The 27,914-nt window shown below is 37.3% G+C and overlaps 1 protein-coding gene across 7 annotated transcripts in view; it reads right to left on the reverse strand.

Annotated features, from left to right (window-relative positions):
- The window catches only part of ZMYND8 (zinc finger MYND-type containing 8), an 84,254-nt gene that overhangs the window by 13,405 nt on the left and 42,935 nt on the right, over window positions 1-27,914 (reverse strand). For 5 of the 7 annotated variants that reach the window (XM_060772164.2, XM_060772162.2, XM_067468176.1 and 2 more), the window contains 12 exons: window positions 27,645-27,793; window positions 22,256-22,474; window positions 21,001-21,114; window positions 19,397-19,489; window positions 17,529-17,616; window positions 16,758-16,813; window positions 15,214-15,291; window positions 12,829-12,944; window positions 11,015-11,496; window positions 7,692-7,826; window positions 3,587-3,739; window positions 2,032-2,529 (listed from right to left, as the gene is read on the reverse strand). In XM_060772164.2, the coding sequence (XP_060628147.1) occupies window positions 2,032-2,529; window positions 3,587-3,739; window positions 7,692-7,826; window positions 11,015-11,496; window positions 12,829-12,944; window positions 15,214-15,291; window positions 16,758-16,813; window positions 17,529-17,616; window positions 19,397-19,489; window positions 21,001-21,114; window positions 22,256-22,474; window positions 27,645-27,793 (2,181 nt within the window). Of the gene's footprint in view, window positions 1-2,031; window positions 2,530-3,586; window positions 3,740-4,974; window positions 5,028-7,691; window positions 7,827-11,014; window positions 11,497-12,828; window positions 12,945-15,213; window positions 15,292-16,757; window positions 16,814-17,528; window positions 17,617-19,396; window positions 19,490-21,000; window positions 21,115-22,255; window positions 22,475-27,644; window positions 27,794-27,914 lie in introns of those variants that run through there. The other 2 variants (XM_060772161.2, XM_067468177.1) reach the window with 2 other exon arrangements.

The following is a 27,914-nucleotide window of genomic DNA, read 5'->3' on the forward strand; positions in this document are numbered from 1 at the left end:
TGCAGAGCTAACCTTAAGAAATGGGGCTACAAAGTGGAGCCCACAATATCTTGTGTGGAGAAGAGAAAACCACAGACCACCTATTACAATGTAGTCTGAGCCCTGCCATATGCATAATGGAGGATCTTCTTATAGCAACACCAGAGACACTCCAAGTGGCCAGCTACTAGCCAAAGGGCATTTAATAAAGCCAAGATTTTAAACATTGTGGTTTTTAAATACATTACAACTTTATCCTCGGTTCACTTCTGATATGATAAATAAATATCTTTGTTCTGTATATTTCAATATATTTCAATGACAAGTTCTACTTTCCATTTCAGTCAGCTGATGCCACTCCAAATGCATGCATTCTGTAATGGGCAGATGGGGGCTGAATCCTGGTGAGAGAAAGGCTCTATGGATCAGTGGTTCTCAAGTCTGGGAATTGTGTAAGCACTTGATGGATGGAGATTGCCCCCCCCCCCCCCTTTCTGGAAAGAACAGGTGCTTAGCTGAATGGCTCAGGCGAGCACGTCCTGCAGGAGTAGAAGGCAGGAACAAGACTTTTGAGGGATTGGCCCCAGCCACATGGTGCCTGGGAGATATTTTGTTTTTATAATCCCTGCCTATAGGAGAGAATTGGAGGACCAACCCAACAAATAAAATACAGATTGTTAGGTCTTTCTCTACTCGGGAATATATATAAATGTTATTTGTATCCCACCCCCAAGCAAAAAGTGGGTGCTAGAAATAATATCATACGAAAGCTGACTGGCACAACCTGGGGATCACAACCAGGCACAGTGAAGACATCTGCCCTTGCGCTATGCTACTCTGCTGCTGAGTATGCATGCCCGGTGTGGAACACATCTCACCCCTCTAAAACAGTAGATGTGGCTCTTAATAAGACATGCCGTATGATCATGGGCTACACCACTGGAGAAATTACACTGTTTAGCCGGTATTGCACCACCCGACATCCGCTGGGAAGTAGCAACCAATAGTGAAAGGACCAAGGCAGTGACATCTCCAGCTCATCCCCCGTTTGGATATCAGCCAGCATGTCAATGACTTAAATCAAGAAATAGTTTTCTAAGATCTACAGAGACATTCACTGGGACACATCAGCAAGCGAGAGTCCAAAAGTGGCAGACTCAAACCCAGAACCTCAACCAATGGCTGATGCCAAATGAGAGACTCCCCCCTGGGCACACAGAAAACTGAGTGACTTGGAAGGCACTGAACAGACTGTGCTCTGGCACCACGAGATACAGAGCCAACCTTAAGAAATGGGGCTACAAAGTGGAATCCATGACATGCGAGTGGGGAGAAGAGCAAACTACAGACCACCTGCTGCAATGCAACCTGAGCCCTGCCACATGCACCTTCTTGCAGCAACACCAGAGACACTCCAAGTGGCCAGCTACTGGTCAAAGGACATTTAAACAACTACCAAGCTTGCAAACTTTGTGTTTTGTTTGTTTGTTTGTTAAAAAATGCAATGCAATTGTTTGGTCTGCCCCTAACATGATAAATAAATAAATTCCACCCCCTCTCCCAAAAGGGACTCAGGGCGGTTTACAACTACCCTGAGATATACTATGTCCAACAGAAAAAAACAACACATGGAGACAAGGACAAGGTTGTTTTGTACTTATAGCAATGGAATGTCTGGAGACCCAATGAGCACCAATGCTAATTTCTTTTAGGTGCTAAATTAAAGCACAGCTCTTTAAAGCATACCTGTACATGTTTTAACTGTTTCAGTCTTCTCTGCAATTTCAACTACTTTAAAAATCCTATTAAAATTATTTCTCATTTTTATTTAGAATTTCTTAAATTGGTTACACAGTTTTAATTATATGCTGCCCTGAGATCTCATGATAGAAAGTGGAATAAAATATTTTAATAAATAAAAAATAAATAACTCCCCTCTCATGTGATATGAGGATTACAAGGACCAACAAAAGGTGTCTGTATCTTGGGCAACACAGAAAGATGCTTACTACATTGGTGGCTGAAATTAACAGAAGAGAAGATGTATCCTACCTTCCTGCTTAGGAGGCAATTCCTTGGGTTCTTTTCTGTTTTTCCGTCCCTCACGTCCACACTGGTCTTCTCCAAGGTCAATTACAAGCTCACTTTCTGAATCAGAGTCCAGACCAAGATGTACTGTTGGAGAGTCTGTCTCATCTTTACCTTTTAGCCTCTCCTTTGTGGGATGGGACAAATTTTTCCCTTTTTCAGAAATATCTTTATCAGAGTCTGCAGTTGCCTTGTCTTTGACAGGAGTATCTGTTTTCTCAGCCACTGAGCCTGAACTTTTAATTTCTTCTTTTTCTTCATTTGGAGTCGATGGCTTTGGCTTTTTTTTCGCAGCCAAGTTTTCCTTGTCATTTCTTGCACCGTCTTTATCTTCTTCTTCCTGATCGTTCTTGGATTTCTGCTCATCGTCACTGATGTATTCACTATCACTGGATTCCGACTTTTCGGAATCCTCTGAATCACTATGTTCTACTGCCACATCTTCAGATATTTCATTTATCCCTATTTAGAAAAGAGTAGCATTATACTGACAGAAATTATTGTACAAGTTTTAACTGTTTCAGTTTTCTCTCTAACTTCAACTTAAACTACTTAATATGCTTTTTTCCTAGCCCTAACCTTGAGGGGAAACTACTGTAGTGTACTATTAAAACGGGTTTAGAAGAATTGCAAATGTTTTTATTGTGTGCCTTCAAGTAGTTTCCAACTTATGGAGTCCCTAAGTTGAACCTATCACAGGGTTTTCATGGCAAGATTTCTTCTGAGGCTGAGAGAATGAATTGCTCACAGTCACTCAGTCGGTTTCCCTGGTGGAGTGAAGATGTAGACTCAGAGACTTAATCCAATGCTTAAACTACTACAGCACTCTAGCTTTCAGGATGACACTACAGGTAATATATAATACCTCTTTGAAGGAGTTGTACTAGCTTCCAAATTGTGAATACAGTTTAAGATATTTCTAAATAATAATAAAAACCCCTTGGGACTTAGTTCTCCTATCTAGACCACCTCAATGCTTTAAGTCATCTGTAAAAGTGTTCCAGGTGTGTGAAACCACGCACACCTGAGATCCACTGTTGTCTGGAGAACAACATTGTGTACAGTGGTGCCCATTATTCCAAGTATTCTTCCTTCTGGTATCAGACATGCACTGAGTTTCTATTCTTATGCACATTTTAAATAAAAACAAATTTATGCCAGCTTTCCTAAAGATAAACATGCATTTATCCAACTGAACAATGTAGATATATTTAAATATTTTTGCACATTGTTTTGTAATTTTTATACGGAAGTGCTTAACAAATACTTCTTAATACAAATAAATTCCTGTCATACCCCCACAAAACTTCACGTATGGAGGGAATTTAGTCCATAGTGTGTTCCTAAGGAACAAAAGTACTCGTGGATCTGCCAAAACTGCCCATCCAATAATAATCAATAGGGGCACACCATATGTTTAGGAACTTCTCCCCGCCCCCTATTATACTATCAAAATATATAATATATCCCAACTTTAAAAGCCTATGTAACAGATCATATTTTAAATGGTGTTGCCTACCTAGCTGTGCTTTACAGCTCTCTATCGTCTTATCGAGATTAAGCTGAAATCTGCTGCGAATTTGCCGCTTCGGTGAAATCAATGGCACAGGTGTGGATTGCTGCTGTACTGATTCACTTAACTCTTTTAAGTCCATCTCAGCTTTACTGCGATCTAGAACATTAAATAAAATGCATTAGGTTGAAACAAAAAATGAGCACTTCAAGAAAAAAACACTAAAATTCCACAATAACAAATTTTGTACATTTTAACTGTTGACTACTACGTTAAACTGCAATTTGGTGGCATGGGTGAAATCCCATGAACAATTAGCTTCCTTCGAATGCCAATACGGTGAATAGGAATTAATCAGTGTAACCAACTACAGAATTGCAGCCAATGAGCACAAGCCACACTGTCTACTGCTGCTGAGAGAGAGAGTTCAATTCAAGTACAATCAATATCCTTGATTATGCCATTGTGGAAATTATGTAAAGCTACACTTGAACATAATGACTTGTCAAAGCCTATGTTAGAGCTCTCACCAAATCCAGCCATTAAATTTAGCGAAGATTGACCAAATTATTTTTAAAGGACTCCTTGAAGATTGTTCACTTGAACAACTAAAACTGACGTAAACCAAAGTTTGGAACAAAAAGCCTTATTTGTCAAGACTTTAGTTAGGGGTGTGAAAAATAGAATTCAATTCATAGGTTACTATGATTGAAACGATTGCCCCAGTAACACAGTTTCTTCTTTCCTCCTTTAAATTGACTCTTTTTATAAACGCTTTCCCCAACCTGGAATTCTTGGACTACAAATCCAACTGCTGGGGTGCTGCAATTTGTTATCCCCAAACCTGTCGTGTTGAAAAAGGCTGTCATGAAGCAAAGTATGAACTGACAACAACAAGAAGTCTACCTTTCTAAAACAATTAGGGGTTATCACTGGTTTGTACCCCCCCCCCCTCCTTCTCTCCCAACACCTACCACCCTAGCAATATGTAAGTTGGTCTCGCCAAACTCCATCAATTACAAAATTTTAATAGGGATTTGAGGGTTAAACCCAATTACTAATCTCAGGTAGACAAATCTATCGAAATGAATGGAATTTAGTAAGTTAGTGCTATATTTCTATTGCTTTTATTCTCATTTTTGTTCCAAGTACAGGACAACTTCAGTAGCTGCTCTGCTAGAGTTCTAAGGCAATCAGGTTTTTGTTTTGTGAGAGAATATTGAAATGTTAGTTTCACCAACAACCTGAAATGATGGCAGCATATGAAAAGCATAATCTCTTGATTCCATTGCATGAATGAACTAGCCTCACTGCTGCAGAATACCATGCAAGTGTGAGATTCTTCTTTGAAGGAAAAATGGTGAAGGAAACCAGTAAAAAAATATTTCCCTCACCTTAAGAGAACTAAGTTTTCTTGAAGGTGGGCTTGAACTGCTCTATCAGGCCTCTGGATAGGTGGGGAGCAGGCATCCAAAACCAAGAAAAAGAAAAGCAGCCCAGTCTCAACATTTTGATTATTTTTAATAGGGGGAAGTAATACCTAATGATTATGAAGTCAACAATTTTGATGAAATTATTTGGTAGTATCTTGAGAATACTGCCCTGAAATACATCTAGGGAGCAAGGGGTCTATAACTGCTGGACCGTATGCACCTCCCCTGCAAGGCTGATCTACTATCTTACTTAACAAGGCCCAATGTACCTTTAATGAGGGTTAGGTAAAGGTTTCCCCTGACATTAAGTCTAATCGTGTCCAACTCTGAGGGGTGGTGCTCATCTCCATTTCTAATCTGAAGAGCTGGCATTGTCCGTAGACACTTTCAAGGTCATGTGGCCAGCATGACTGCAAGGAGTACCATTACCTTCCTGCCAAGGTGATACCTACTGATCTACTCACATTTGCATGTTTTCAAACTGCTAGGTTGGCAGAAGCTGGGCCTAACAGCAGGAGCTTACCCCGCTCCACGGATTAGAACCGCTGATATTTTGATCAGCAAGTTCAGCAACTCAGCAGTTTAACCCACGCCACCACCAGGGGGCTCTTTTAATGGAGGTCAATCCAGTCCTTTCAGAGGCCTAGAAAGCTAAATGCTTTCCTATTGCCCTTCCTCCCTACCTTGGTTGATGTTTTCTTACTTCCTTATCATTCTCCACTTTTCTAAGCCTTAATAGGTTGCTTCATAGTTGATCTCTTTTCTATCTGTTCTCAGAACCCTCTAGTTCAGTGGTTCTCAACCTGTGGGTCCCCAGATGTTTTGGCATTCAACTCCCAGAAATCCTAACAGCTGGTAAACTGGCTGGGATTTCTGGGAGTTGTAGGCCAAAATACCTGGGGACCCACAGGTTGAGAACCACTGCCCTAGTTATTCCCCGAGTCTCAGGAAATTCTGTCTTCCCTTCCTTCTCCTTTCATCTACTAAATAGTTTTCCTCCTGTTTTAAATCTCTGTCAGTAGACCTAGCCCTAAGCTTGTTCTATGGCCAACCCCTATGAAGCAGCTAAAAAAAATCTAATTCAACTACATTCACATTAAAACTGAAACAAATTTAATGACTACAGGTGTTTGGTAAATCAACATTTAAATTTAAGTGAAATGCCTGTACTTAAAACCATAATCAGAATGAAAAATATCAACCATAATTTTGTTCCTTCTTCCTCCATTTTTTATTTTGGCAGAGAAGGAAACAACTACATTCATTTTTGTGAACTTCTTTTCACAAAAAACCCTCCCCTTTTTATAGCTGAATGGTTCAATATATGGATCCCAGCAAAATTCCCAGGGTTAAAAGCTTTGAAATTTAGTTTTCTATGACAGATGACGAGTTTGTATGTGATGTCTGGTACCTAATATAGAAGGGCCATCTAAATGCAAGTGAGATCACCCCCTTCCAAGCTACCTTTTCTACTTGATCATTTGAAATCTTCTAGCCTTGGAATTAATTTTTTTTAAATTACATTCTATTACTGACCAATGCTAAACCAAGATTCCTGAAGCCATTTATAATTTATTAACCCACCTCGATGGTGAATTCAATAATATAGAACACATGCAAGTATGATTTCTTAAAAAAATATCCACAGTGCTTTAATTCCAATTTAGAAGGAGTGCATTGTATTTAAAATTATTACTAAACTAAAGTGCTCCTTAATTTGCTTTGTGTGAAAAACCCTTCTTTACTGAAAAATACTTATTTACTTTGGTTATTTTACATTAATGTCCCATACTTACGCTGATAAATTCAAGGTGATATAAATGCTCTATTCCCCTTCCCTTATCCGCAGAATACTAATGTGAAGAAACAGTGAATGGAGCAAAATCATCCAACAAGTTTCATGCTTTGGTGGGGGATGTGAATCTGAATCTGCCAGTTCAAACACCTTAACCACATCTTAATTTTATTCATAGCAATCTGTTTTATGGGTTAAGTCACCAGGCTTGCAATGATTTATCCATTTTCATCACAGGCACTGAATTAGACATATTTAAAGTTAAACAGGCTTTACATACTATATTTTAATGAATTCATACAATCTTTTAATGAATAGCTTTGGTACAAAGTCTCTATTCAGGTTGGGACTAACAATTCAATTTAAGCTATTAAAGTAATGTGTAAAGTATAGGAAAAAGTTGTGTGGCTATGTTCTCAGTGATACAGTTTTAGTAATATGGATTCTTTATTATTTTTCTAATAAAGAACAAAGGAGTAAGAAAGATCACTTCTTGAAATGGCAAGACTAAACTACTCTTGAGAGTAGTTGAGAGGGGGCTAGATGTTGTATTTTTTCACTGGACACTATAGCAATGTGATGGCCCATAGCCCTAATTTTAATTCACTGTGTCTCCCCCACCTCACCTCTGATTTCTAGTAGTGCAGCGCGTCTACAGATATCATTTTGCTTTCAGAATCCTACCAGCAAAATATACTTAAACTGTGGCCTACCTCTAGTATGCTTTATTTGCTTGTAGAATATAAAATTAATTTCATCTGTAAGGTTATGTGTTTCATGTTATATTTATATTGCATTTTGTGTGCCTGCTTTTAAAGCTTTTCATGCTTATAGCAAAGACCACTGATGAAAATGGAGGCCACTTTTGAGAAATTCAACTCACCTAGATTAAGATTAAGAATGCTTCCTGGAGTAGATGTTCTTTCATGCTTAGTAGCAGTGGGTGTTGAAGGAGAGAATGGTTTGGGGCTGCCAGATAAGCTTCCAGCTTGGCCTGCTCTTGTTGCTGCTGGAGAAGCTAAAAAGCAGAGAGGGAGGGGGGAGGGGTGGTTCACAATATGAGATAGTAAAGGAAAAAGCTTTCTTTGACATGCTTTCCTCCCCTTTGAACAGAAAATCTTTATATTATTGCACAAACTATGTTTGAAATTCCATAGAATTTCAGAAGCATTTTGTCATGTAGCATTGAGATGGTGGGGAAAGAACTTTTTTTCAAAACAAATTGATGGGGATGAGAAGCAGAGAACAAGAAACGCGGTCCTTTGAAACAAAGCTGAGAGTACAAAACTGTTCTTCAACAACTTTGTTGGAAAAATGAATGTAAGAAAAAAGACAGACACAAAAAATGGTATTTTTTTCCCCAAAAGTTTGACGTCAAAGGCACAATTCACATCTATTAATGCAAATTAAAGAGACATTAACTAAACCACGATCACAATGTTCAACTCTGCATATGATACAAGGTACTTACTTAAACAACTAAATACGGTGGATCCTTGGTATATACACTGGCATAGTGAAATGGTGTCCCTTATAGAAAATGGCAAAATCAGTTTGTCTTTTGGATTTTTTGTAAAAAAAAAATACTTTCAGATCTTGAATGCCTGAATCTGTGGATGCCAGATCCATGAATATGGAGGGCTGTAGCATCCACATTGCAGAGTGGAGTTTATGCAGGGATTATGCGTGCCTAACACCTGCACATGTGGAGAGCAGACTGTACTACAGACTTGTCAACTTCATCACTTTAAAAGGATATGTTCATTTTCCTTTTCTTTGGCCACTTCTGATCTCGTCTCTTAATTCTAGTAATTTAAGTTTCATTAAGGTTTTATTGCAATCAATTTTTCTTTGGGTCACAAAGAGGCATATTATTTGAATGAACAACTGAACTTGCTAGATCACTGCTGGGAATCAAGCAGCCTTCCAGATGTGACTGGACTGCAATCCTCAGCTTTTGGCTAAAACTGGTGGGCATTGCAATCCATACCTATGATTAGCCCAAAAAAGCCTGCACAAATTAAATACCTTTGTACATCTGAGCTCCCATAGGTTTGAGCACGAGTACTAAAACACTGATTTCAAGATGTTGCTGTTTTGTAATTCTCATCAGTCCCAATCATTGCTATTTCAATGATTGGAGGTGTGTCAACCCGTTCTGGATGGGGTTACACTCCTATTGAAAAACTGTGTTCACAGCTTGGGAGTGCTCCTGGATCCATCTCAGGAAATGTCAGCCCAGGTATATGCGACAGCTAGGAGTGCTTGCTTCGGCTGATACCCCAGCTGTGCCCCTTCCTAGAATTGGAGGAGCTAAAGATGGTGGTGCATACACTGGGAACCTCAAGGTTGGACTTCTGCAATGCGATTCACATTGTACCAAGTTTGGAAACTCATTCAAAACACAACAATAGACTAGCTATAGGCACACTCAAGAATGAATACATCACATACAGTCACTCCACTGGTTGCCAATTAGTTTCCGTGCAAAGTACAAAGTGTTGGTGTTGACCTTGAAAGTCCTACACAGTTTGAGTACAGGTTATCTACAGGATCACTTTCTCCTGTACAATCCTCCCTGGACACTTAGGTCCTCTGAAGGGATGGCAACTCCAGCCTGTCAGAACTTGACTAGCAACCATCACCCAGAGGACCTTTACATCAGCTGTCCCAAGACTATGGAACAACTTGTCGGAAGAGCTAAATCAGCTGTCAGAATTTTAAGATGCAACTGAAGACCCATCTCTTCCAGCAGGCCTACCTATTCAAATTTTAGATTATGAATGTTAAGCTGGGTTGTAACTCTGTGTATCTTGTTATATGTATTTTAATAATGTTTTATCACCTTGTTTTAGCAATGCTGTACCCAGCCTTGAGCTGCAAGGAGAGGCACATAATATATATTTCTTATTGCTATTATATATTATTATTAGTGACGATAGGCGATTTTAACATCTGGTAGCCATAGGTTCCACATCCAGATTAAAGACTAATGCATACTATTTATCATTTGGCAAATCTTGAATTCCAAAAGAGAAAGCAGCTTCTGAACATATTCAGAATCAATTCTTCAAAAACAATTATCCCATATTCTTACAATCCAAATTCTACTTTTATATTCTACTTCAAGTATGAGGTAATCATACAGTTTTCAAAAATGCACAACAGCCACGTTTACATAAAATAAGAAGCTAACTACAAATTATTGTAAATTTCACACACAAACTAATTATAACACTATTAGTACCATGCAGGAATAAAACAAAATTGAGGCATGCTGAAGGAAGAGAGAGGCAGTTGTAATCAAACAAATGCAGAACCCTAATCTTTGATCTAGTAAGATTTGTCAGGTGACAATGCTGTAATTATGACATATCCTGGGGGGGGGGGGGGGGGGATGAAGCCAGATAAATTAATTGATCCAGTACAAAATATTTTGTTGTTGTTATTGTTGCAATATTTGAGCATATACGAGACAATAGGATACCTCCTTCCCTCCGAACAGAAAATTTAAGAAACTAAAAACAGAGAAGGGCAAAATGAGCTATGCTGAATTCCAGTCCCAACCTTGTTAATCTACAATGCTTGTCAATGTGTTACTCATTTCAATGACACATATAACAGTTTTGACAAACAGCTCTTAGCCAAAATTGATGAAGCCCCGGGCATCATGTTGCCTAGATTATCTGAGCAGAATTATACTTGGAAGCAAAAATATAGACAAAAGTATATAGAGACCTCTCTCCTTGCTCTATAGACTAAAAAGTGTATCCTACTTACAGGCCCAAATGATCAGTGTATATCATCCTGTAAATATCCTGAAGCCAATGAAACACATTCCTATCTACTCCTATGGATCCAGATATTCAAATTACTTTCTTAGTTCCTCAGCACATTGCCAATCTAGCAATGTTAAAAATTGCTCTGGATTCCTTCCTGGATCATATTTTCAATCCCTCCCAGGTGCCTCTGTACCATTACCATGGGCCACAACTTTCCCGGCCCTAAACCAATCTCATAATTGTTCCCAGGACAGTTATGTAGATTACTTAAGAGCAATGTTGCACCTGAGCCCAATGAAACACCTCCTGTTTTGATAATGAATGCTAAATTCTTTCCTTCCAAGCTTATACATTTATAAGGTTGACTGATGATAAAGCTTGACTATGACAATTTATTCAGCAACTTGATTTTGGCTTCCCTTACCTGTGTTCTTATCAATGAAGTCCATAGACTCCTCACTGGCGCTAAAGTGACTGGAGGTTGTTTTTTTCTCTGCGTCTTGTTCAACATCAGATCCAGTGTGAACAGATGAATTGGTACTCATTGGGGAACGTGGCATGTCTGTTAGAGAAATCCTTCGTCCAGTACCACCACTGAGCATTGATTTGCTCATTAAAATCTTGGGTGATGCCGTCATATCAAAGTTAAGTTTTATTTTTTCTTGCTTGTCAGTCTTAGCAGTTCCAGCACCAGGATTTGAAGGATCTAATAACATTTGGTATTGGTTATTGGGAGTATATGGTGTCCGGAAAGGTGCATAATTAAAAACTCCAAATTTTCTACGGATATTCTCCACATAAACCTCCATCTCTTGCATTGCACTGTTGAATATGCTTTTAGTCTTTTTCACGGAAAAAGGTATTTCTTTAGACATGAGGTAGCAATTATTTACTGGAACCCAGGCCCTGTATACAAAAAAATAAAATGAAGGGGTGGGAGAGAGATATAAAATTAATGTTGGTGTAAATACCTTCCATGACTGTAATTTGGATCTTAAGCATTCTATTAAATTTAATTATGGCTCACATAATTCTACACATTTAGTACCAATGTACAAGCCTAATAGATAAATCCGATCCAGAAAATGTTAACAATTCCAGACAATTCCAAACAGAGAGATAATCTTCTGCTTTATTGGGTGGGTTTGGTGTTTACTACACAGCCAGCCTTGAAAGTGTCTTAAATATTCAGGTTAAGGGTCACTTCTGTCATTCATCAACACCACATCCCATCCAAGAATTTTGGGGGTTTGTGGAAAGAATATTGTTTTGTTTGTGGTTGTTGCTTGCCTAGATTAACCGTCAGGGAAAGGGGGAGGGGGTTGGCAAGATTTATTCAGAGTGTGGTTTGCTTAAAAATAATCCAATGTGTTTTCTGAGTGAGCGGGGATTTGAACCCTGGCCACAATTCAGTGGTCAAACCATTATACCATGCTGGCTCTCAGGAGAAGATGAGCCTGAAGTACTTTGTAGGTAATTAACTGAATTATCTCTTATGTTCACATGTCATAGTTCTGCTATGTCCTCTCATATGACAACCTTACAAAATCCTTTAAGGCAGTGGTTTTTAACTCGTGGGTCCCCAGATGTTTTGGCCTTCAACTCTCAAAAATCCTAACAGCTGGTAAACTGTCTGGAATATCTGAAAGTTGTAGGCCAAAACACCTGGAGACCCATAGGTTGAGAACCACTGCTTTAAGGATGAGGTTTAAATCCAATGTTAACCTGAGCCAGTGCAGACCACCTGAAATAAATGAGACTGGTCACAAGTAATATAAAAGTTCCAACTGATTCCAATAGATCAACTGTTGTTGAGAACAGCTTTGGATTTATCCCTTAACATTTTTAGAACTTGTGACAAATCATGCATATTTTACATTAAAACACATGGTTTGGTTTCATGATAACCAAGTACCTGTCATGAACATATTCTGTACAATATCATAATGACCCAAAATAAATGTAACTGAAATAAGAAATCAATCCTCTCAATTTTGTATCTATAAAAATCAGATACTGGTTTAATACATTTTTGATGATCAGTAAGTGGATATTGCCAACATGACAAGAGGCGAATAAGAAATGCAATGAGTTGTGTATGAAAAAGGCTGAAGTATGTACTGTATGTTCACAATAAAAAAGAACCACAAAGCAAAATATAGAACAGCAACTACCATCTAATAAAACACCAAAAAAGGGTTGGTGAACTACTCAACCACCTTTTGATTGAACTCCCACCTGTCATGTTGACCAAAGAAACGAGCATCAACTTGACCATCTTTATCCCTCAGTGCTTTAGCAGGCCAGAATGGGAAACCTTTAAGTTTAGCCCAGACCAACGGGTGTGGATTGCTCTAGAGGAAAGTGCACAGTAACCACACAATGAAATGTACGTTAAGCCACATATTACTTTCTATTACTTGCATGCAAAAAAATATGATTGGGTTGCTGTAAGTTTTTGGGGATGTATGACCATGTTTCAGAAGCATTCTCTCCTGATGTTTGATTAACTGTTATTATGGATTGTCATAATAATCTGAAATTCACATGTACCCTTACTAAACACAGAAAATGCAGTTTTTTCCTAAACGACGGTATAGCTTGTTGTTCTATCATTTACAGGTTCTTCATAAATATTAGACCTTCATTTCAAACTACTCTATCAAAGGCTACCCAAGATCCATCTTAATTTAAAATTTGGATCACTTTTTGAAGGTGGCTAAAACTAAGGCTTATTAAGGCATTTGTTTGTTGTTGTTTGCAATCAAACAAGCTTCAGTTTATGGAGATTCCATGAGTGAGAGACCTCCAAGAGCCCCAATTATCCACAGCCTGATGAGGCCTTGCCAACACAGGGCTATGACTTCCTTGATTGGCTCAGTCATGTAGTCCTATCTCCCCCTCTCCTACTGCCTTCCTTTTTACAAAGCATTACCACCTCTTCCAATGGGTCACATTGTCTCATATGTCCAAAGTATAACAGCCTGAATTGAGGCTTTATTTACTCTAAGATGTATTAATTTGTCATGTTTCAGTTGATGGTATTGGCACAACCCTTCTCCAGTATCACATCTTCAATGAATTTATTGTCTCTTGTCAGTTTTCTTCACTGTGCAAATTTCACTACCATATACAGTAATAGGAAATACTGGATGATTCTGCCTTTATTATTTAATGATATGTCTTTCCATTAGAGGATATTTTCCAGTTCCTTCGTGACTGTCTTTTCAAACTTTAGTCTTCTGATTTCTTGACTAAAATTTCTATTTTGATTACCCCATTATGCTAAATGGGCTCATAGGAAGGCATGTAAGAAAAATGAAGGTGTAGCTACTAGTCTCATTTAGGATTCTGCCTGCATAATCAGTTCAAAAATTGGCAAATATCAAGTAAGGCTTTATTTTCATCTATATATTCTACTTTTCTTCCAATATGGCACTCATTCAATTTATTTATTTATTTCCTGCATTTGCAGCCTAAGTATCATTCAAGATACTTGGGTGCGAGTATGATGCATGACCTTTGCAAAAAGGTACTAACAGTGGTCTGCATGAGCTAAAAATGCAAAACATGAGCAGCCTTCACATCTAAGTAGCATCCATTTTTTTCAGCTTGTGTTTAAATTCTAGACAAAGGCAAATTTTTAAATTATGATTACATATTTATCACCATTGCTGTGACATTCACCATATCCATTGAAATACAAGAAAACCATGCAGCACGGGGAAAATTTTTCAACGTTTGAAGTAATGTGACAAAGGGAAACTTTTCCAATTCCTCTAGAACAGTGGTTCTCAACCTGTGAGTCCCCAGGTATTTTGGTCTACAACTCTCAGAAATCCCAGCCAGTTTACCAGCTGTTAGGATTTCTGGGAGTTGAAGACCACAATATCTGAGGATCCACAGGTTGAGAACCAGTAATCTAGAGGGACAAAGCTTCTGCACCCTTGCTCTAGTGAAGTGGTTCTCAACCTGTGGGTCCCCAGATGTTTTGACCTCCAACTCCCAGAAATCCCAACAGCTGGTAAACAGCCTGGGATTTCTGTGAGTTGAAGGCTAAAACATCTGGGGACCCACAAGTTGAGAACCACTGCTCTAGAACCTAGAAAACTTGCTTCCAAACTGGTATTTGTAAAGGCATTTAAAAGGCATTTCAGGAGCATATTCAGTACTGGGGAGGAAATTACTATATTTTTCCATATTGAAGATGCAAAATTGGGAAGCAAAGTAGGAACGGAGCTCAAATTCTTAGTCATTATGTAACACCAATCAGCTATAAAGAGTTATTGTATCTACTTACATATATGCACAATGACAATAAAACACTACTTTTGACATCAATGTTCACATATGACTACAAAAGAACAATGCAAATCTGAGCAACAATGTTAACTCATTTTAAGTTTTGGAAGCTATAGATTCCATATTTTTCCCCAGAGACCCTACTGGGAAGCAGGAAGATCATGCAGAAATGAACATTTTCAAATCACATATAAAATGTAGCAATAGTATGCAAGTTATTTGTGGACTGGAAAAAGATTACACAGATTTAAAATATTAGGCCAAAATATAAAAACATGAACATTATGAAACTGAACATGTATGCAACTTGTTTTTACTTACACAAGGCTCACAAAACCAATTCTCTCTTTTTTGGCAAGCAGCTAAATAACATTCTGGACAGACTTCAATCTCATTCATCTGTAAAGAGAAAGATCAGCTACTGCAGGAGTTGTGTGTGAGAGTATATAAAACCATTATTCTATTCTATCCTGTCACCAGGGAGTAACACGACCAGCCATTCATAATTTTCTATTGCAGAGAATTATACATTTGCCAGTTTTTCACAGTGAACATACTAATTCTTGTTGTTTCCAGAGTAGTGCCATATCCAAAGAAGTGGGTTTATAGCCATGAAAGGTCATGCAAAAATAAAACCCATTATTCTTAAAGGTGCTGCCACATTCTTTTCTCCCTCTAAGCTCCTTTTTAAAGTAGATGTGCTGTTTGATACTGTCTGGACATTTTGGGCATAGACTGTTTTCAGCTTATCTAAAAGGGAGCCAGGTGCTCAAAAAACTATTAATTGTAAAGATTAATACAGTTTTAAACAAAATCTAAAATGTATTTCTATTCTAGGCTAGATCCTTGAAGAAGAACTGGTGGCAACATGACAGGAAAAGACAGCAAGAAAAGTAGAATTCTCTTTATGCAATGTTGGATACAGCACATAGCCCCATTACTGTGCTAAATCTACAACCATGTTTTCAAAAACCACCCTAAAAATCCTCATTTGAGATTCTGTTAGCATGCAAATTATGATAGCTGTACAAAATATATGAACACACTGTTAATGAAATCAATGCCTCTTGCTCTAAATTTCAAGTGTTGACATGAGCTGAAATGGGACACACTTGCTTCATGAGGCAAAAGTTTCTATGTGTTTATACTTCTCAACTCTCTCTCTTTCATATATGTAGTGGAATCCTAATAATTCTTTTCCAATGTAAGAAAATTTAAAACACCATTAAGGAGAATGATTAATCAGCATGTCTATAAAATATTACAGTCTTCTATCTTTCGCAGCTACTGAATTTAAAAATCAGTTTTCAATTTCTACAACATTTTTCATATTTCCAGCACAGGAATCAGAAGAACAGAAAAGGGTGATTGTGCTGTGGTGGGCTTCCATTCAGCATCTCTTTGTCCAGTATGAGAATGCAATACTAGATCAGGCAAGCCACTGATCATATCCACTATGGCTCTTCTTAAACTGATTTCTAAATTCTGTAGCTGTGAAAGATATATGACGTTCACATTTATTTCTGGTATTTGTATACTGCCCTTCTCAACCTCGAAGGGGACTCAAGCAGATTCAGTGTTGGCAACAATTCAATACCATAATAAAAAACAGTATAAAATATAAACATTGACCCTCCCCTGATAAAATATTAAACGTTATTAAACACAACACATAAAATAAATTCTTATGTTCGTATGTCAAGGTCACAAAATTTGGTGACAGTTATTCCCAGTAAGTATACACAGCATGGTAGCCTAACTCTCTAGGCTGCTGATTTTTTCATGGTCCTTTCAACCATGACTCTTTTAAAATAATCTTTGCATTTTAATTGATATAGTGAGAAAAATTAACTAGGAATACATACCTCATGCTCACAGATTTTGATTATGACTTTTGCCGTTTGTGTCAACTTGTGATTTCCTGAAGAAAAATAAGAAGAGTTGTCTGTGATCAACTCTCGATATTATAATACTATCACTTGTGTTTTAACACTTGTGTTTTTAAAACAATTACAACACAGGCCCTTGTGTTTTTAACACAAGTTAACCATCCTATTGTTTGGTATGAAAAACCCTAATGTGTGCATAAAGTTTTATAAAGAAAGAATATTTAAATAAGTATTTCAAAAATTACTAATGGATGTTTTTTTAATGTTTTTTTAGAATTTCTAAAGTCAGACATAATGTTGCTATGGAAGTTTGGAAACAAATCTCTGGCTATTTAAAGGATAGTGCTTAGGTGGCATTATCTTTAGTGCTAGCTACTAAGATCCCATACAGTAGACATGACAGAAACACATTTCTATCCTAGCCTCTTATAAAACAAAACAATTTGAAGACCACAACATGGATGAGTGAAATCTTGCTTTAAAAGAGTACTAAAATATAAAAGTTATTTTTAGACATCTGCAAGGAATAGTTTCAATACAAAAAGTTAGCATGACCTTATTCGATTTCAGAGACCACTGTAGATGAAATGAAACATCCTTCACTTTGAATCCTTGCTTTCCAAATACATTTTATGTTATAGGGTCATTAGCTAGTTGTTTAAAAAGAAGAGTACCTTGACTCAATCTCAACCCATTATATACCAATTGGTATAGTGATTGTCATCTAGGGAAAAGACCCATACTTACCCCCATTGTAAATTATGCAGTTGTGCAAAATCCATTTGGCATCAGCCAAAAAAGCTTCAGTGCAACCATACATCTTCTTTTTAACATTCTGGGGAGCAGAAATATGATAAATGTTTTAGAAATTGAACACTGTTTTCTAAATTCAGTAGCTGTGAAAGATATAAGACTTTCACATTTTATGCCACAGAACTGAAAAAATGGGGAAAGCAAATATTTAGTTGGAATCTATTGGGTATAGTAATGTACAAATACAATTTTGATGTTGGCACAGCTGTAGAATTATTAAAAGAAGTATTGCAAATGTCATTTTTTTTCATAAATGAAATCAACTTGCAAATATGTTTTGAGAGAAGTCCATGAGGCATTAAGCAAACATCTGCTTAAATGAAATTGTAATTGACTTGTTTTTTTACCAATGGATTTTTAAAAAAGTGATGTTCACTACTGAATCCTCAAAAATGTGAGCACAGTAAAACAGATAGTCTAATGCACTTTGCAACCATTTCAACTATGGGAGGTAAATTGTCCATTCATATTGGGGATTCTCGTTCTGTGTTACTGACATATTTCCACTTCAATTTTGTTCTGTTCAGTCTAGTGTTGGACTTGTCAGGAATAGATACAGGAACATAAGACAGTGTTGCAAATGATAATGATAATGATGATGATCTTTATTTTTAACCTGCCCTCTCTCTTTGGAGGGACTCAAAACAGCTTCCACAAAGACAAATGGCAAACATGCCATATACAAAACAGATTAGAACAATTAAGACAAACAAATTAATAAACAGTTAAAAATAGAACAATTGAGCAACCTTGACTAAACACTTAACTCTTTCAGGGCTCATAAATAATGCCACAAACAAATTAAACCATTAAAATCTGTGTAAATAAATTATAAAAGTATAAAAATATAAGACTATAAAATATATAAATATATAAATCTTCATTAAGTTAAGGTAATCATTGTCAGCACTGTCCGACGGGTCAAAAATAATGATAAAAACTTCTCATCTTCCTCTCCATAAGTTAAAGTACACAAGTAAGTTTTTAGCTGTTTCTTGGAGGAACGAGGAGGCTGTTCTGATTTCTTTTATGAGGGAGTTCCAGAGAGAAGGGGAGACCACATAGAAGGCCCCCTCTCTCGTTCCCACCAGCTTAACTTGAGACGGATCAAGAGGAGGGTCCCGGTCCCCTCGGATGATCGCAGTGTTTGGGATGAGTTTATAGGTTTATAATCATCACTTTGTATTTAGCCCGATAGCAGAACGGCAGCCAGGGGAGCTGCCATAACATGGCAGTTGTCCGCTCCCTGTACGGCACTCCAGTAGGCAACCTGGCTGCCAATCTCTAGACCAGTTGCAGCTTCTGAACAATACAAAAAGATAGTTGCATCTAGATTTTATAAACATAGTCCCAGTATCATTTCCACACAAAGAAGGAACCCCAAAGAAGGAACCCCAAGTTGGATAACTTAAATCTTTTTAAATTCTTATATGTGAAGTATGGGTTTACTGCTTTCTAAAAGAGTATTCAGTTAGCACAAGTGAAAATCTAAAATATATTGGATCCGAGAGAACGGTTACAATAAGAAGACCAAGAGGTAACAAACTAATAAGTCTTGAATTCCCAGTACACAGCTGTGAATCATGTAACATGCAATGAAGCAACTGCAAATTCACACAAATGAAATACTATAATAGAGAATTAAGCCCAGCATTTCTGGTACAGCTAATTAATTCCATGATGGTGAAAGAAAAAACTTATTCATCATGAAAAAGTACATTGATTTTAGAAAGATGCCATATACGAGTACAATAACATTATAATGGAGATCAATAGGATTTCCCTCTTTGTTATCAACCAACCTTTTCTAATGTACACAGATCCATAGGATGAAAGATGTATTCTGCATAATCTGGATGCTGATCCAGTGAAACTGGCTTTTGAAATGGCTCTGTCTGTTTAAAAAGCACAAAATGTTAGGGCTGCAATGGCAAGTGTATTAAATGTATAGAACACTTTCTGATCAACTGAACTGATGCCCCAATTAATCTGGCAGATTGACCCCCCCCCCCCAATTCAGTAAGCACCCCACTACCACCCACCACTCCGTTATTACATGGTCCAACAACAACAAAAAGTCTTGTCTTGGTTTTTAAACCTGTCCCTGGGGTTATTTAGGGCGTCGATTCAAAAGATCACATTGAATTGAGCACCTCAACTCTATTTTCATAGATATGGTTATCATGATTTTCTATGGGCAAGCACATTAAGACTAGCAGATAGCATATGTTTTGTATTTCAAAAACTAGAGCTGATAAGGGTAAAACTGGTACCATTTTTGGAATCAACAGGTCAAATATACCCAGAAACAGGTCTAACATTTAAGGCAGCAAAATACGTTTTGCCCAGTATTATCAATACACTTTTTAAAAAAATACAAAATCTGCAGGTGGCAAGAACCATTAAAAGATGAATTGGCTCAAATTCAATTGTCAGTCCCAACTAGAATACACACGTTATGTCAATGGGGATTTTGGTAAATCAACACTTATATAAATTCCCTTGACATAATGGATTTCACTCTAGTTGGAACTAGCAATGAGATCTAAGAATTTATCTCCTATGAGAAAAATTATAAGATAATACCTACTTTAAAATAGAAGCTGCTGTGACAATATATATGTCTAATATAAAAATAAATGCATTTTTATTTAAAAACAATGACCTAAATCCAATGTTAGTTTCAAGTGAGGCAGACTTACTAAAAACTATTCTATGGGACAAAAACCTATTTCTAGCGACCTTAACATGTTCTAAATCAAGTGGCCTAATATTTTATTCCTGGTTCTTGTACTATGGCCAAAGGTCCTGGAAATAAACATTGTCCAGTGAATGTATGGATGGATGGAAATTCATTCCAGTTTGAATTGTAAATTCCTTTCCCTCTCAGGCACTGTTAGTCTTCTTACTGACTGGTGGGAGCCAATATTATTGAGGTGTACACTACCCAGCTTTAGGTGGCAAAATAGATCAAGATCAACCAGTAAATGTAAAAAGATAAGATTTACAAGAGTTCAGAAAGTGTTTCTGTTACCCAGTTCCCACCATTAGAATATAATGAAGCAGCTTAATGAAGAAATATTAGGCTCGTGGGAAACGGAAATAGAAAATGGCTGTGAATTCAGTTCAGCTTGTGTGTGGACAACCTTTAGGACTCAAAATGTGATCAAAGGTACTCTGATCTTTAATTTTAACTATAAATATCCACATGACTCTAGCTGATGAGCCTTGGAATGGAGGGGAAAAGGAAAGAGGTGGAATCAAATGAGACTGAAGTCTGCCCAACCCTGGCATATGGTATTATAGTATTATAGTGTTTTGTCCATTACCAGAAATATATTAACATAATTATTCATCACCAAATATATATATATAAGAGACAATTGTCAACATATATTATTCTTACCCCTGGCTGTTTCATTTTCTGTAGTGCAAACTTGAGCAAGTAGGATAGCTGTTCAATAGTGAGCATTGTCATAGCTTTACTCTGTGTTTCTATGCATTCGGCTACAGTAATTTTCTAAAAACAAAGATAAAAATGCTGAAAATTTAGATGTGGAATCAAAATCAATGTTTTCTCATGAGGCATGCAGAGTATTGATACATACAAACATAAATATTGGCATTAAATTTTGAAAGCAATTCAATGGCTACTTCAACTGTTCTATGCTTGCTTATATACTTATGGAAGTGCACTAAGTCCTCAAAGAGCACTCTAACATTCATCGTGAGAAGTCTATTGCATTACACCTGCAGAACAAAAATTAATCCAGAATATGGATGCTTCTGCCTGTTTGAACCTTCACCCTTTAATAATTTGGGAAACTTGAAGACTAACGTAAAACCAGGCTCTTTGCCAAAGTTTGCTTAACTTTCCACATCCTGTCCAAATAATGTAACAGGCAAAACAAAAAACAAAACAAAACAAAACAAAAAACTGACAATATGGACAGGTTTTGGTGTTATTAAAGGAGAATGTGCTGAGTGACAATTTCACGTCTTGGCTAAGGGCTAATTTGTTAAAGCCCCTCTGCATGGAGGTTATCATTGTTCTAACTCTAAAACAAGTGAGAATGCCATTTTAAGATTAAAGTATTTTCTGTAAGGTCAATATTACAGCAGTGTTTAAAATGATAGCAGGCACTAAGAATCACCTTACTTTTTTGTTCTTTATACACATTGAGTCTCTGTTATCTGAAATGTTTGGGACCTGAGTTCTTTTGGCATTTGATTTTTAGGGTTTGGGGAATACTTATATTTGTATGTGCATAGTGAATGAAGGATGGGGGGGGGGGGGCTAGTTACACAACCAGCACCTGCTAGTTTTTTTTCAAAGCACACTTACTCCATGACTGTCAGAAAGTTGATGGGGAGGGGGGAAGATTTCCAGTGTGTGAAGTGTGAACAAAGGCCTGCCACCTGCCATGTACATGACAAAATCAACACAGAAGATGTAGGTGAGAAAGGATGAAACAATTAAAGTATTTATAAAAGAATATAACACTTGGCATACTTGCAGAATTCACCTTCTGAACAATTCTTTGTACAGCCCCATCTCTGGTTCCAAGAAGTGGTAGTCAAACCAGATCAGAAGTGATCATGTCTGGAGAGGTGGAAAACTAGTAGCAATGAGATAAATATGTATCTCATATCAAACTAACCTCACATTCTGGGCAAAACCAATCCCCCTCTGGCTCCGCTGTCAGTTTCAGACATTTAGCGTGATAAACCCGAGGGCAGAGTTCACAGCAGAGGACTTGGCCTTCCCGATGACAAACCCAGCAATAGAAATCATTCCGTCCATCCTGCGGTACAACATCAACAGGGTCTGTGGTGAGTGGCTGCTTCATATAGTAAAACGGACCATGTCTTAGTTCTGACTGAAATGTAGGCAAGAAAGACAGGTTTGGTTTCAAAACAAATTTGTAATTTCAAATAATAAAAACCAACATGACCAACCAGCCCCCAACAACATTTGACAGAGCCTTTCTAGTGTTTATGTATTTCCATTCTCTCTTTCAGCACACAATGAACATTAAAAATAGATAGGTAAGTAGATAGAGGCAGTACTCCTCAAAATGATGGTCCATAGACCAAAGCCAATCTAAAGAAAGCTTCCAAGAGGGAAAAAAACCTAGAAAATGGGCACAAATATGAATACTTGGAACATTGGACAAAAAAGCTATCTGGTTCCTAGTAAACACTATCTTAAGGCAAATGCAGTTCTTCCATTTCAGATATTTGAAAGCTCTTTCGTGTCAAACAACATCTGACATTAATTGCACATTTAGTCATTCTCTGAGTTATCACCAACAAAAATACATAAGATATCTTCAAAAGCAGGGGTGAATGAAGGTAGACTGGACTTTCCTTCTACCTGGCTATGGCTTATTTTTATTTTTTTTTGTATTGATACAAAAACCCCTTTAGCTGCAATTGAAAGAGCTTATTGAATCTAACTGGAGATGCATCTTTCCCTTCATATTTTTGATAAGGATGTCAAGAGTGGCCTTCTCAATGGCTGCTCAGCAACAGAACTTCCTCTCATGAAAGGGTGGTTGAGCTCCATGTCTGCTCTCATTTCACAAACTGATTAAAAATCTTTTTAATTGACAATAGCGTTTTGAAGTTCTTCACACGGGGGCTCTGTACAGGATGTTTCAAAATGACAGATCCAATTTCAAAGCAGTATATCTCATGTTACAATTACAGAAAAGGTTACAAACGGTTTAATGAGTTTTCAAGTTATCAAGCTTGACTAACCATTTTGAGCTAGAAACAATTTTTTAAAATAACTGCAAATAGAGAGTATCTCATTAGGTCTTATGTTGTGGGCTTGCCATCTTGCAGATGCTTGAGGATAAGGGCTGTTTGAAACTACGTGCCCCATCCTTTCAAAGGTTAAGAGTTTCATTCATTGGTGGTTTGTGGTTGCAGAGATACAGCAATTGCAATCTGGGTCCATCTTTTTGAAACACTTTGTATTTCTATCTACACTGTTGTTTTAAATAGTTCTAAATACCATATTACTTCAATTACAAGATGCCATAGATTGTAAGAAGCACACCCATTTCAGTACAACCACCAACAAAAATACATAAAATATATCTCCAATTCTAAGACACATCCCATTTTTAGAGATATTTATATGGGGAGAAAGTGAGTCTCAGAATTGAAGAAATACAGTATTACTGATTTTAATAGGAAAATCAATTCATATTCATGTATTTTGTTTCATTCCATACTGTGGTTTGCTTTGGTTTTCACATCAGGAGAAATGTGGACTATTAACAAGCTAACAAACAAATGTCAGTTTCTGCATGTGTACATGTACACATGGGTATGCACACACCTGGAATATTTGAATGTCTGAAGCGGTCTCTTAACTCTCAGGTCACATCCCCACCTCTTTTAATTTTTATAATCCCAGTTATGCAATATTTGAGAAGTTGTGGTTATCTCAGAGGAAGATGCATAAATCTTTATAACAAGAGAGTTTTAACACATGACATGACTCTCAAACAGGTTGTGTTTCTGTCTCTTGACCCACTGTGCTTACAATGTGTGTGTATGTGGCTCCGTTTAAGGTCTGTATCTAAAATCAGTCCTCACATATACAACTGTTGTCAAAAGGTTAACAAATTATTCAAATTCAAGTCACAGAATCCAGCTGAGAGTCAATAATTACAGAGAATTACACCAGGGAATCCAATAGTCTGTTCCAAGTTCCAGAGATAATTCCAACGGAGTCTAGAGTTAAGGGTTAATCCAAAAATCCAAATGCCAGAGTTCAAAGACAGACTACAGTTCAGAGATCACCAACAGCTGAGATCGCAGTTCCAAATGCTGAAGTTGCTGCTAGTAACACTTGAGCACCTTTTATGCGAACTTCTCAGATGTTGTCTACTTAGAGCTCATTGTTAACTGGAGGACTTGTGAAATTGAGCCTTCTCCCTTCGCAGGTCCAAAAGAGTTGGAAAATTTAACTCTTCCTCTGTCTGCTCAGCACAGCTTGCCTGTACTTGCTCTGCAGGGTGAAATAGCAGCTTCTCTGTAGGCTCTTCTTCCAAGTCTGAATGAGGAAGCTGCTTGAGCACTGCTGGACTCTAACTCAAACTCTAGCCCTTCAAACAGCACCTCCTCATCTCCTGCCATCAGACCTATCTATAACTTTCCATCTTGAACCTTTGATGTTTCAGAAAGCTGTTCAAAAACTTTAATACAGGATGGTATGACCCATTACTCTTCCGCACTGTGATTAAGATGGAATAAAAACACTTGAATTTCTGATTCTGAGCTACCCTTTTCATAGTTAAAATTTAAACAGTCACCTGTTTCTCTTTTATTTTTGGTATCAATGGAGGAAGATATCTGCTGGTTGGTTTTATTGGAACAACATGATCTTGTAACCTGAATCACCAACAATGTCTGGTTATCCCCTTCCAAATCCAATCAAAATGCCACAACCTTTCCGCAATGGGAAAATCCTTCATTTTAGCATTGTTCTCTGTCACCTCTGACAACCTGACTTCTATTGTCTACCCCAATTTCTTCCCCCACAAAAGGAAAAATAATTCTAGCCAAAAAGGGCTTATCATATCTATTTCTTTGTATTGTGGGCATATCTTATTTTTATCTTTATTTTTACAAATACTTTTTTTCTAGAGCTTTTTTGCCTGAATTTTCCTCACATTTGGAATGTACACCAATTATTTTTGGATTTCTGATCTACATCTCAGTGAGTGCACCAACGGAATCTGCATGCCATGTTGGTAGTTGTTATTCTTCTTGAAACAAATGCCACAGAATCATGGCTTGCACTTACAGTGTAGTGCAGAAACCAGAAAATACTATTTTAGGCTTTGTTTAAATTTATCTTATTGTCCTGCTGGGATTTTAAAATAACCTATATACAAAGTACAACAGTTGTAGTGAACATTGTTACTGTTGTGGAACTACTTGATCACTAAGGCAAAGACTTCATGATATGTTCTTAATTCTACAGCAGCCTAATTTCACTCACTTCAGAACTATATCTATCTCTTTAAGAATTACAATTTCCAAACTCAGTACTGCAACTGGCTCAGCTACAAGGGGCACTCTAAAATAACCTATATACTTTTCTCTATAGAAATACCATGGGTCCTCTAAATCCACAGTACCTGGATTCGAGATTTCCAGAGACTGCACATCATGCACTCCATATTGGTGACAAGAATGCTAAATCGCTGAAGTGTGCATGTTCACATCAACACCATTTTACAATATGGGTTGTGATTATTCACATTTTTTTCACATGCATGGTCGGTCCCAGAACCAAATCCCTGCTGATATTGCAGGATCATTGTACAGCTTTTGATGTCTTCTTTCTACTAATGATGTCTTAGTAATTAAGTATGTTTCCCAATCCATTACTAAAATAAATCTGCTTTGTCTGGGCCCTCCATCATCTGAGAAATTATCTGATTATCAGATTGATCATGTAAAGGTTTTATTTGTATTTTCTTTCTTAAGGAATATCTTCTTCTCCATTCAAAACTGCTGCCTTACTGGAGTGAAATTTAATAGAGTTACTCTTTTGGGTAGTTGGTTTGTTATCATTTAACTGCCCTTGTGGCCCCTCCCTTTTGTCAAGGCTGTGCAAAAGTTGTATCTGAATTATCAATCAGGACATTCTGTCTCCATATTTAAAATGCCCATTTTTAGTATGGCAACTTAAATTGTCACTGAAAGTTTTTCAGCATCAGAATTGTTGTTCCTCCTGCTGTTTTACCAGATGACTCAGGTTCCTGCACCCCACTAACAATTATATACTTTTATTTCACATCACACCAATGTGTATAATGACATATTTTCTTTTTTAGTAGAGGAGAGGCAACACTGATGAAATATTCTTTATTGATGAAATAAATACCAGTGTGGATGAAGGGGCAAACAGTGTAGTATCAGATCCAGTCCTTGTAACAGTCTAAATTCACTTAGTTTCCCATCTCCCTATTCCCAGGTTATTCACAAGCAAAGCTGGCATTCCAGTCACAAGGTAAATGGGCAATAATTCAAAGTCATTTTGGCCTAATGAATAACCTGTGTACTTCCAATTATGGACAAATCTTCTTCTGGTGCCTCAACAATGTTTAGTGTCAAAGTATTAAAATACCATGAATGATGTAAAGTATGACTCTGTAAATCAACTGCTGAAGAGAAAGTGAGTCTATCCTGCTGTTTGGGTCTTCCAAGAAGCATCTAGCTTACCACTACAGAAAGCACGAGCTGGTCCAGCTGAGTCTTTGGTTTGATCCAATATTTTTGTTTGTTTGTTTCTGAACTGTGCTATTGCATTTCCCCCTCCCTTTGTGTGTGTGATTAATTAAACCCTGTCTATATTTTGGGACGGACACACAGTCCCCAAGTTACGAACAATATAGGTTCTGTAGGTTTGTCCTTCAACTGAATTTGTAGGTAAGTTGGAACGGTTAAATTTTCTAAGTGTAACTTCAGCCGAAATAATTTTTTTAGCTTTGGATGAATAGGGAAGGGTTAACACCCTGTAGTGTTTGTTTTGATGTCTGTGCCTCTGGTCAGAAGATTTCTCCTCACTTCCTGTCCCTGTGACAAGTGGATTTTGTAAAAATTTGGCATGTTGTGGAAACAAGGATTGGTGAGAAATGTTCAGTGGAGACACATTTCCCCATTGGAACTTTTTCAGAAATGAATTTCCCTTCCTAGGGGTAGATTTCTCTCACTTTCTATTGTCTCACCCCTGTTCTTAATTATGAGTAATTTGTAAATCAGATGTTTGTAACTCGGGTACTGCCTGTATTTTAAATATTAAGGAACAGTAAGCTTTTTTACATTAAGAATCTATTTAACCAGGACTCTGTTTACTTATAAATATAGAACTCTCATATAGGCTTCATTTTAATATAAAGATGCTACTGCTGCAGAAATGTCTAAAAATAGCCAGAAGAGAACCATCACCATAAGAGGAGATTTTGGACCAAGGAACAATCACCACATACAACATCTGATCAGATCCACGACTTCTATTACCTGCTCTTTATTATTACTATTCAATAAGCCAGGTTTCTTTTTCTTTTTAATAGGGCTGGTTGATGAGTCTTCTGGTGAGTGACCATTGGAAGAATGTGGAGGACTTGGAAACTTCCTTTTTTGCGCTGTACGTTCAGCAGAGCCAGGATCTTTAAAAAAAAAAGTTATAAGAACATTAAGAATCCATACATGACCATTTCTATACCACCACTTGTTAGTATTTTACTGAGCAGACTATCCCAAATAAAATCTAGTGACATATGAAGCCCT

Source organism: Anolis sagrei, chromosome 4, assembly GCF_037176765.1.
Source record: "Anolis sagrei isolate rAnoSag1 chromosome 4, rAnoSag1.mat, whole genome shotgun sequence".
In the NCBI taxonomy this organism is placed as follows: domain Eukaryota; kingdom Metazoa; phylum Chordata; class Lepidosauria; order Squamata; family Dactyloidae; genus Anolis; species Anolis sagrei.